At 33.8% G+C, this 12566-nt stretch overlaps 1 protein-coding gene across 6 annotated transcripts in view; it reads right to left on the bottom strand.

Moving 5' to 3' along the window:
- The window catches only part of GRM5 (glutamate metabotropic receptor 5), a 573536-nt gene that overhangs the window by 350568 nt on the left and 210402 nt on the right, over positions 1 to 12566 (bottom strand). For all 6 annotated transcript variants that reach the window (XM_017948834.3, XM_017948839.3, XM_017948836.2 and 3 more), the window contains one exon: positions 4078 to 4327. In XM_017948834.3, coding sequence (XP_017804323.1) covers positions 4078 to 4327 — 250 coding nt within the window. The remainder of the gene's footprint in view (positions 1 to 4077; positions 4328 to 12566) is intronic.

Raw genomic sequence — 12566 nt, 5'->3', positions numbered from 1 at the left:
ACTTAATGGTGAAATGAAACAGTACATGTAAAGTGCTTAGCACAGTAATTGGCACAAAGTATTTGATAAATGATCCTATAAATGGTTCTGATAAGTAGTTTATTAACACCCACAGTGCCATCTCACTAAGATAGCTGGAAGAAGTTGGGATATTTCAAAGAGAAGTTGGAGAGTACTGAGGACCACACTGTTGTTCCCAAATATTTGAAAGAATATCACATGTTACTTTTAGAGGGAGAGGAAAAAAAAAAAAAAACAAAAAACATGGGCCAAGAGGCAGAAACTACAGGAAGATATTTTTTAAATTTGGAGTAAAGAAGACCTAACAAAACTGCTTAAAAGTGAGATGAATTGATGTTCAAGTAAATGTCGAATTACTACATAACCAGTTAATGGGGGGATAAAAAATTTAACTAAAGGCTATAAATTTAGTATTCCATGAATTAAACTATATGGAAAGAACTCTGTGTTTATCATATACAAAATAAATTTTAAAATACACAAAATATAAAATTTTGCAATGCTTCTGGAAATAAAATCATAGATGGACAATGGCAAATATTATCAAAACCAATCTATTTACTTAGTGTACATGGGATCAAAGAACATTTGCTTTTTGGAAAATATACCGTATGACTGAAAACATATGCTGCTGATTTTTCTTACTAATGCTGGCAAATGGAGCAGATAGGAATCATGGAATTCTTTATTCCCTATCAGAAAAACAGAACTACTTAAAGCCAGATTTTTTTATTTTCTGATCTTTTTACTGCTGTGGTAACACTGCACTTCAGAATACAGTATGAGAATATTGGCAGTTGGCATGTTCCTGGGTTGCATAAAACTAACTGATGCATCATTCCTGCCAACTAGGGATGATTTTGACAAAATGTATGACATTGATAAAAAAGGAATCTCACTCAATATCATTTTTATTGAAGGATGTGTGGCCTCATACCAAAATAGCCCTATCAATCTATTGCCATCAGATCAGACAGAACAGAATTGGGTACATAAAATGGCTATCATAAAATGTATCCTAGCTGGAGCTAAGTCTGATCACAGAAGGACAGTTAAGCATTTGGAAAATGAAGGAAGTACATTTCCCTTAATAAGCCATCAAAAGTTAGTAACAAGTGACTTGGCTCTCTATCTGGGGCAGAAATCCTGAGAAAGGTGCAGTGGTTTCTAAAGTTTTTGCTGTTCTTCACATTGGCTACCTGTTAATAATGTTTTAAAGGTATGCAATGAAGAAGCAGCTTCCCTACCACTTATAACTTCTAGTGTTACCATCTCAGAAGTGCACTTCATTCACAAGTTCAAAACTATGGTGTTGTCTTACTAGTGATGATAGTTAATTTTATGTGTCTAGTGCCTGGGCTATGGGTGCCCAGACATTTTACCAAACATTATTCTGCCTGTGTCTGTGAGAGTGTTTTGGATGAGATTAATATTTGAAACAGTAGACTGAGTAAAGCAGATTGCCCTCTCTAATATGGATAGACTTCAAACAATCAACTGAAGACCTGAATAGTATTAAAAGGCTAAGAGGTAATGTTTCTTTGCCTGACAGCATGAGATGGACATTGGTCTTTTTCAGCCTTCAGACTTGGACTGAAACATTGGCTCATCTTGAATTGCAAGCCTACCAGCTTTCAGACTGGAACTTAATATTATCAGCTCTCATGGTTCTAAGACCTTTGGACTTGGATTGGAACTACACATTGGCTCTCCCGGGTCTTTAGCTTGCCAAATGCAGATCTTGTGACTTCTCAGCCTCTTTAATCACATGAACCAATTCCTTGTAAATCATATATATACATATATAAATATATACACACATATATACATATATGCATTTTTTATATATGTATATACTTTTGTTTTTATTTCTCTGGAGAATTTGACTAATACACTGATTCAGCCACAACAACAGGGAATGGGCTGAGTTGTGTCAATCAAGTGAATTATCCAGGTAAATCAAGTCAATCTCTGTGGAAGCTAATATTTTAGTATCTTGTCTAGAAGCAATGTAGGTGACCAGGCAAGGTAATGACATTTTTGTGATATAAAATAACAAGCCCATTTTCTAATGCTTTAAAAATGTGCTCTGAAAGCAATTCCTCACTTCTAAATCCCAAATTCTATGATTCTACATTATAAACCAGACTCATGTAGTCATTCTCAAAATCAGTTTTAAAAGCAACTATGAAAATACCCCGCATTGCCAAGACAATCCTAAGTCAAAAGAACAAAGTTGGAGGCATCAGGCTACTTGACTTCAAACTGTACTACAAGGCTACAGTAACCAAAACAGCATGGTACTGGTACCATAACAGAGATATAGACCAATGGAACAGAACAAAGCCCTTAGAAATAATACCACACATCTACAGCCATCTGATCTTTGACAAACCTGACAAAAACAAGCCATGGGGAAAGGATTCCCTATTTAATAAATGGTGCTGGGAAAATGGGCTAGCCATAAGTAGAAAGCTGAAACTGGATCCTTTCCTTACTCCTTATATGAAAATTAATTCAAGATGGATTAGAGACTTAAATGTTAGACCTAAAACCATACAAACTCTAGAAGAAAACCTAGGTAATACCATTCACGACATAGGCATGGGTAAGGACTTCATGTCTAAAACACCAAAAGCAACGGCAACAAAAGCCATAATTGACAAATGGGATCTCATTAAACTAAAGAGCTTCTGCACAGCAAAAGAAACTACCATCAGAGTGAACAGGCAACCTACAGAGTGGGAGAAAATTACTGCAATCTACTCATCTGACAAAGGGCTAATATCCAGTACCTACAAAGAACTCAAACAAATTTATGAGAAACAAACAACCCCATCAAAAAGTGGGCCAAGGATATGAATAGACATTTCTCAAAAGAGGACATGCATACAGCCAACAGGCACATGAAAAAGTGCTCGTCATCACTGGCGATCAGAGAAATCCAAATCAAAACCACAATGAGATACCATCTCACACCAGTTAGAATGGCAATCATTAAAAAGTCAGGAAACAACAGGTGCTGGAGAGGATATGGAGAAATAGGAACACTTTTACACTGTTGGTAGGATTGTAAGCTGGCTCAACCATTGTGGAAAACAGTATGGCGAATCCTCAAGGATCTAGAACTAGAAATACCATTTGACCCAGCCATCCCATTACTGGGTATATACCCAAAAGATTATAAATCATGCTGCTATAAAGACACATGCACACATATGTTTATTGCGGCACTATTCACAATAGCAAAGACTTGGAATCAACCCAAATGTCCATCAGTGACAGACTGGATTAAGAAAATGTGGCACGTATATGCCATGGAATACTATGCAGCCATAAGAAAGGATGAGTTCATGTCCTTTGTAGGGACATGGATGCAGCTGGAAACCATCATTCTCAGCAAACTATTGCAAGAACAGAAAACCAAACACTTCATGTTCTTACTCATAGGTGGGAATTGAACAATGAGATCTGGACTTTTTCAATTGAACAATTGAACCTGGACTCTGGAAGGGGAACATCACACACCGGGGCCTAGTTTGGGGAGGGGGTAGACGGGAGGGATGGCATTGGAAGTTATACCTGATATAAATGATGAGTTGATGGGTGCTGATGAGTTGATGGGTGCAGCACACCAACATGGCACAAGTATACATATGTAACAAACCTGCACGTTGTGCACATGTACCCTAGAACTTAAATAAAAAATATATATATGAAAAAAAAAGCAACTAGGAGGGTGAGACATGTTTACTTTCCAAGTGAATTACTCAAGGATATAAAAATCCATTTCATTACCTTACAGTCATGTGTTTTAGGACTTACAGATTCATCATCTTCATTTGTTGATTCCTGTTATTATTAATCAGCACATGGTGGGTCTACTTATTTTCCATGATTTTCTCCAGGCACAGGTGCGTTATGAAATTTAAGCTCTATTTCCACTGCACACATTAAGCTTTGAAAGATTTTTCTTTATTGTACACTAAAAGCTACCTTTTAGTGCTGCCAAATTCCTGGTATTAACTCCATGTAAATTTTCTTATTGTCACTCACCTGCCCAGAAGCAGAAATTCTCCCGCTAGACCCAGGCGCCTCATGGCCATCAGCAGACCTCTCACCGTCATACCCTCACAGAAGCAGGCCACCACCCGGGCCTTAGGCAAGTGACTTGTGAGCTTCTTCAGCAGCTTATCAAAGCTCTGCTCTCCTGCATTACTGTAGATTTTGTAAGAGTGGGCGATGCAAATCCCTTCCTTCGCTGACATATCTTTGAAGGCTTCCATCCCACTTTCTCCATAGTTGCCTGTGTGAAAACATAGATAAGCAGAGGGATAGTGAAATGAGATTGTTGCATTAATTGGGTGTAATCAGAATGTAGGTGTTAGGAGCATGAAAGTCATGGTGCAGCACTTGGAACCTGAAGAACTGAATTTCAGTTTTTGCTCTTTTGCTGAATTGCTTATTTGGGGCCAATTACAATTGAACCACATTATACATGCATTCATCATTTATATTTTCACTGTGATGGAGAGAATAATATAAAAAGGGTAAGCAATTCATCATCCTTTTATGACTGAAAAGCAGCTCTTATTCTAAGTATGAGTTGATGGAGATATGTATCAGCTATTTTTTTTGTTTGCATTCGATCTCACTTCTCTTTGCTTTTCATTGATGATAATTTCATCCTACTGAGATTTTTGTATTTAAAGATATAGTACATATGAGTAATACATGTAGTCTATATAGTATAGATGTTGCCATATAAATGTTTTAAAAAGTATTATACTATATGTAATATTCAGTATATTATATATTTATAATCATGAGAATTTATGGTTTGGTCTTAACTGAAAAACTGAGATCCTTGATTAAGATTTAGTCTTGTCACAGATGAATATGTAAACTTATGAAAAACGCTTACAGTTTTATCTTATACAAACATGGGGTAGTTATTGATAAGGATGAAAAAGTTCAAAGTCCTTTTCAAAATTTGGAGACTAAGGACTAATGGTAGTCTTTTAAAATTAATGGAAAAGGGGATTAATATTGACAGTCAGTTATATGCCAGGACACCAGGACCTTTATATATGTGATCTAATTTAGCACTCACAATAAAATATTGATGTAGATATTATGAGTTCCATTCCATATATAGATCAGAAAACAGATAAAGCAGTTAGGTCCGTATTTACCTGGAGTTACTCTAGCAGTAAGTGGAGGGCTGAACTCCATTCACAGATCTAATAGCATAGGTTCTGCTCCCTCTACTTGTCTAAGGCTGACTCTTAGGAGTCTCAGAATTCTAGTTACATACTCATTTCTCTTTTCTATTTGAAAGTGATAATTCTCCAATTTTAGATATTTTTGGAACATTTTAAGGCTATATATTTTATACAGGGCTCATATTCTGAATTTTCAAAATATTAGATATATGAGGGGGATTGTTTTGAAGAATACAAGAGGCTATTACAAGATAACCAAGCTGTAGAACATATAAGGATGCGACTGACCTAAAAATCAACTAGACTTAGGAACTGGAATCTCATCAGGATGAGTAGATATCAAATTAATAAGGAGCACTGAACATTCAATCACATAGGGTTCACTATATGTCTATAACTGCAATAAAAATAATTCCACAACAATTTGATTTTGGGAAAGTCAGTTTACATATGCTAGCTCACTGCTCCTTACAACTCTGTGATAAAGGTTAATGTTATCTCCTCTTGGCTGATAAAACTGAAGTTCAAATACAGATAGTAGGTGTCAGGATCTTGGTTGGAACATATGTCTCTGATTCCTGTCCTAATGTGGGTGCTACCATACAACAGGTACCTTGTTGCAAATGAAATCTATAAACTTTGAGGGTGGATTTTGATGAAGTTTTGTCTCCATGAACAAACTGCAAAGGGCAGAGCAGAGCAGGTCAGCTTGAGTCTGAGCCAAAAATACTGGTGGGCCAGCTGCATCTTTTCCCTCCTTCTCCAGAATTAAAAGCAACAAGAAGCCTCTGTCATGATGGCAGGTGGGCAATCTAGTTATTTTGCAATTAACAAAGTTTAAAGGGCACTTTCTGAAAAATGTGCCAATGGGCCTAAATTACTATCAGTTTTACACTAATGTGAGTAATCTATTATTCTTTGATTTATTTTTAGCTAACTCCGTTTTTCAACAGACTGTCTTGCATTTCATGTTTTGATTTAATGCAGAGGCATTTGCATAAATAATTTGAAATTAGGTATAGTGATTGTGATGTGAATTTATTGAGAATTTCACATCATTTACTTTTATTCTCAATACATTCACTGTTAAACAAGAAAAGACACCTAACAAATTCAGATTTTTTAGCATTTTGTTCCTAACAGTTTTAACACTGTTTTTGTTTGTACAATATGTTGTAGAGAAGCAGCTTGAAATAGTGGAGAGAACTTTGTCATTAGAGAAACCTGAGTTCGACTTCAGTTTATATAGTCTTTTAAATCTCAGCTTTCTGAAGTAACACTGCTTAATATTCAGATACTTTAATATTATGTTCAATGTATGTAAACTATCTGGTAGGTCACCTGAACCCAATTAATTGTACCTACTGAAATTATAAAGAATATTCTAGACAGAGTTTAGCTACTCTTTAATGCAGCATCCAAAACAAACAGTGGAGCAAATGGCACTATTGCTGAACACTAGCCTAAAAAAATAAGCTTACACTAGCAGAATAAAATATTATTTTCCCAGAGCAAATCTCAAGCTGTACTCTTTAAAATTAAAAAAGGCAGGGGGTATATGAAAAATTTTCACTCAATTTTGCAGTGAATCAAAAACTGCTCTAAGAAAGAAAGTTTACTTTAAACATTTAAATAAGAAACAGTTTTAATACATGTGTGACATAAAAATTTTACGGAATATAATTTTGATTTAACAAAAGAAATCCTTTGTTAACCAGGAGGCAAATGAGAATATGTCGTCCAATAAAATGGAAAAGACTGAAGTGTTGAGACTTTCCGGTAGTTGATAGAAACACTGTATTCTATAATTATACATTTTAAAATAATGAAAAAAGCACAGCAAAAAATGTCTACAGTCTTCTCAAAGAATAGAACACCTTTCAAGTAATATGTAGAATGAGGAAAAAGCTCAGGAAGCAACAATTACTTTTTCCAACAGAGGGAAACAAGTAATTGTTTTCTTGCTTTCCTGAGAAAGCAAGCTGTGATATAAAATATGAAACTAACATGTGACTTCATTTTAAACAATGAATAGAAGAAAGAAGGAAACCATAGAACGTTCTTCTTTAGGTAGCAGAGAGTGTATAACTTGGAATTTTTTGGAGAAAATGTAATCATAGCCAATGTCTTCACTCATAGCTCACACTACTTATAAGTACGGACATAGGCATAATGATGCAAATGTCAATCATTGATTTTCAACTTTAAGAATCCACCTATAGACAAATGGAAAAACTCATTATGCAATAAAATATATTTGTTATCAACTTTTACAATGATAATTAAAGAGAAAGAAGATGAAGGCTGAGAGGTAGATGCAGGGAAAGTTGTTGGGAAGAGGAAGGCCATTAAAATCATCCACTCCCAATTTGGAAGTCAAGATATACAGAAAATAAAATATATGTGATTAAGGGAATTACTGGATGCTAAAATAATCAGGAGTTAGCTAATGTGATGAGAGAATTATATTAAAAGGAATAAGAAGATGTACAAGGTAAGAGATAATGTCTATAGTCATTTAAAAGTAGCTATTTTTTAAAAAGACATTCATATTAGAGATATGGAGGTGAAAATAAAAGGATGAAAAACTGAAACACTTTTTTTACTTTAAGCCCTGCTCTACTATTTGACTTTTAAAAATGTGAAAATATACATTTAATGAAAAAAATAAACTAGCATACTTAAAAGTCACTGAAAGGAGAGAGTTGATGCAGATAATTTTAAAAGTAATTGTCTTCTCTCTGCTTTATCATTTTATCCTGTTTTAGGGATAAAACTCATAGAAGTTATCTATATTCTATGCTTGGTGGAAATGTAAATTAGTACACCCATTAATAAACTTCATGGAAGTTCCTCAACAAAACTAAAAATAGAATTACCATATGATATAGCACCCCTACTTCTGGCTACATTTCCAGCAAATTTTAACTGCACTCCCACATTCACGGTAGCATTATTTACAAAAGCCACATTCTATCCATCAATAGATAAATGAATTTAAAAATGTGGTGTATATATACACAATGAAATACTAGTCAGCCTAAAAACCCTAAAAAATGGGTTTAAAAAGAAAAAATTCTGTTATTTGCAACAACAGTATATTATTCACTTTTGTACTGCTACTGAGACCTGTTAGATAACTAACACATGTTGAATAAAGAAATAAATTATTGAATGAGCAGTACAAAATAATCAACATCTATTTCCAGATTAAAATAATTGTCCAACTATGTGACCAGCAATCGGGACTGCCACACTGTGTCTAGCGGGCATCATTCTAATAAGCTATTATAACATATTTCACTTAAAACATGAACAGAGTTGCACAATAATCAAAATGTTGATATTTTTTCCTCAAGGACCCCAGTTTTTCCCTCAGATCATAACAGATTTTAATAATTCAACCTCAAATACTGTTTAAAGCTAGTGCTTTCACTAATACTATTTGACCTGAATTGCATCAGCTGGGATCTGGAAGTATCTGCCTACATTGACTCTATAAAGCACACGTTGGAAACAGGATTTGTTAAAGAGTAATTTTAAAACTTTCTTCTGTAATAGAAACTGGGGACCCCGAAAGGGAAGAGTGTAGGAAGAGAGTAAGGGTTAAAAAATTATTTATTGGGTATAATGTTCACACCTTGTTCACACTACAAGCCCCAAATTCACCAAAAGGCATATATCCATGTAACAAACCTACACATAAACCCCCTGGATATTTTAAATTAAATTAAAATAAAATAAAAAATAAAAAACTTTCTGCCAGCCTAAGAAAATTTTTTTATTTTAACTGTATGTTAAAAGGCACTGAGTAATTATAAACTACTTTAGCAAGTAATTTATAACCATAGGTAAATGCTATTTCAGATGGTACGAATTCAATATCATTAACAACTGTGTTACAGTGGCCACTTTAAAAGATAATAAAGTACAACAGCATAGAAGAGGTGTACCTAGTAAGACATTTTGTTTTAATGGCAAAATAGCCATTAAATAGATTGTTTAAATTTATCAATCTCACGTATGTTAGGGAAAACTATCATTAGAATAAAAATCAAACTATTATAATCATAGTAAAAAGATACAAACTATTTTGTTTTCTCTGATACTTTTCCCTTTTTCATAGTATCCTTACTTCTCTCTCCATAAATCAGACCCCGAATCACTGCACGGAAGCTTGTATACTATTTCCTCTATCATCTCTTATTTTTCATTTTCCCAAACCCTACCAACCACTATTTTTTGTTTCATACTTTTTACTATTCTCTTTCATATGTATCATAGACACCTCACATATTCTCATTTATTTATTTTTACTAATGCTGTTCTTTCTACATGAAATACCTTTTTCCATGCTGTACAGATTCAATTCCCTAGATTCCTTTAGGATGGAGAATACATCTTCTCCATAGTGCTATTGTTTAATTACAGTATTTCTATCATCTCTGTAATTTATAATTGCTAAAAAAGCTTATAATTGTGGATCCTTCACTTTCATAACAAGGCTGATTATACTCATGATTTATTTGATGTTCAAAACTTGGTTAAAAATATAAACCATGATGTTGATTTTTTTTCTTAGAAAACAACTCACTTTAAATAATGCGCTTTATCATGGGATTTCTAAAATGTCTCAGAGTCAGGAAATGAGTTAAGGTACTAAGTATTATAATAAATTAGGCGTAAATTAAAATAGACATTCTATATTATATATGTTGCCTATTGCATATATTCATTATATTTTGGATGTATTTACATATCCTATTTTCCCAAACTGTGAGCCCATAGAGGTAGGAATGCATTTATTTAACTACATATCATCATTACATATTTCTTGTACAGAAAAGTGGTACAGAAAAATAGGCACAAAAACAGTTTGGAAGAGTAAATACAGTTTTCTAAGCAGATCACCAAGCAGATGCTAAAAGAATGTGGAAAATACTTTTTCAGAAAGTATTCACTTCAGGAAATCCTAAACCTTTGCAAAGAAAATGAATAAGTAAAACCTCTACAATATAACTTTATTTTCCATCTTAGTTGGTCCAAATTATCTTTTCCTGACAAGGAAATTAAGATTTCCCATATAAATAATTATTTTAAAGTATATTTCAAGTGGCTTTAACTACTAATATCTTGATGCTACTGTAAACACAGTTCATTTTACTGACAACTACTAGTGAAGTAAACTCATGTGAGTTGTGACATTAGTCTGGTATGATATCATCCCCTAAAAATATGTATAAGCAGCGTGCGTCTCCACTTCGTGTCCTTTAATGTGAATTAGAAGTGTTCATCAAGAGATCTTAACCCAAACTGCCCATATTGAGGGGGTTGTGGCTTAAACTAGTGATTAACCAAAATGGTCAGGAGTGGGAAAAGCTTGACAGTGAAGCACCTTTTCTTATTTTATTAATAGTTTTATAAAGATGTTCTTTTGTTTGATGCCATTTTTCCCACTACAGCTATATGTGCAGTGGATATAGCATTCTAAACTCTATATTACACTCATCTGTTTATATTTATCTCCTGTTACTAGACAGTGTTCTTTAAGGCAGATATTTCTATGTTCACAACAAAAACACTGTATGTACATATTTTTGTGCCAAGAAAGAAAGAAGTTAAATGATGCAAGAAATGTGTATACATATTTTTATGGAAAGAAAGAAGGAAGTTAAATGACCCAAGAAATATTCCTAAAAATTTCTGTATAATTGAGATTTAGGTGTTTAGGTGCCTGGACATATGATTAATGTGAAAGTTTTAAAGCCAAAGGACTGGAATAAAAAGTTATCATTATCATGCACCTTCATCAAGGTACCTGAATTATAAATGTCATGGATATGAAAACTTTGCTAACAAACAGATTTCCAAGTTTTCAACAATGACCCAATTATTTCTCATCCTGCCCTGGAGTCTTTCTATAACACGACCCATATACCACAACATTAAGCATAAGGCACAGTATTACTGAATCTCATCCAAGGTATTTATTATTGGAAGTACAAGAAGGATCTCATTTAGAAAATTTGCTTTAGTTATTACTCTAGGAATGGATTATTTAAGTAACATTTGATGAACTCTTCAACAGTAAATTAAGCAGAAAACAAATTGCTAGCATAATTATGTAATAAATGTAGATGTTATAAGTTTATAACTATGCATAGCCCACCTCATGGATTTTGAACTATATGTATAAAACATTATTTAAAGGAATATTAACCAGAGTTACTGAGTATTGTCATAAAAGTGCATGCCAAGTGATTTACTGAGTGGTATGCTGAGTTGGTGAACTTTTCTTCTGGCGATCAAGTATGGAGCTAGAGAAAGAAGTTTGATCTTAAGAGCAAAGGTATACGTTGACCAAATAAATTTAGATATGATAGAAAGCAGGAAATCAGATTATTTAAAGAATACATGACAGTTTTAACCACTATACATAAGGACAACAAGTTTGAGTGTCATATTTGGTTTGGTAGATTCCTGAGCCCTGGAATCAAAAGTTGATTCTCAGCATGTATCTACTCCCTCCAGCAACTCTAGTTCATATAATTGGGTTGAATGAACTGAGAGTATTAGACAAATAACTGATAGCTAGAAATTCAACCTTCATTCTGAAGAGCTGAAATTTCAACCTTCATTCTGTCAAATTTCAAAGCCCATGCTCTTAGAAATGCCAAGTAGGAAATTAAATAAGAACATTCTGGCTAAGAGAATAGAAGTCTGAGTTGGAACTATTTGGGAGGCTCGCTACTAGAATGATGGATTAGAAACAATAATAGATCAAAATGCTACAGGATGTGAATTTGTGAAAGCAGAACATCTGAGTTAATACCCTATAAGTAATTCAAATACGTGTTCATTATATTAGAGAAGGATATGAGCTAGCACTAAATGATTCAATCCTCATGTTGCTGAGAGATGGTGTTTAAATCCCAGAGCCTTTCTATAAAATACACAATGCTTAATTGTAGCTTTTCTGTGGACAAAGTCCTATAAAATAAGAGGGGGCTCTTGAAAGTAGATGTACCATATTATCTTGTATTAGTCACTTAACTAAATCATTGCCGAAGAGGGAGAAACTTCAGAGCGACCATAGAAAATGACAAAAACAGTGATTTTTGTGTTAAATTTTTTGTAATATTTCAAGCTTTTATTATTTTTTAAAATGGTTTGAGATTTGCATAATGAAAAAAATCACTTTTTCAATCTTCTTAAAAATGTTGGAGTCTTCCTCATTTTTTTCCTCTGGCTATTCTTCCTAGAGGAAAATAAAAACTTGAGACAGAAGCTATGACCCAGATTCCCACACTAAGGTTCCAG

This window comes from Papio anubis, chromosome 12 (genome assembly GCF_008728515.1).
Source record: "Papio anubis isolate 15944 chromosome 12, Panubis1.0, whole genome shotgun sequence".
NCBI classification, from domain to species: Eukaryota; Metazoa; Chordata; class Mammalia; order Primates; family Cercopithecidae; genus Papio; species Papio anubis.
Note: the sequence above shows the minus strand (reverse complement) of the source record. Positions and strands in the feature narration are given on the sequence as shown.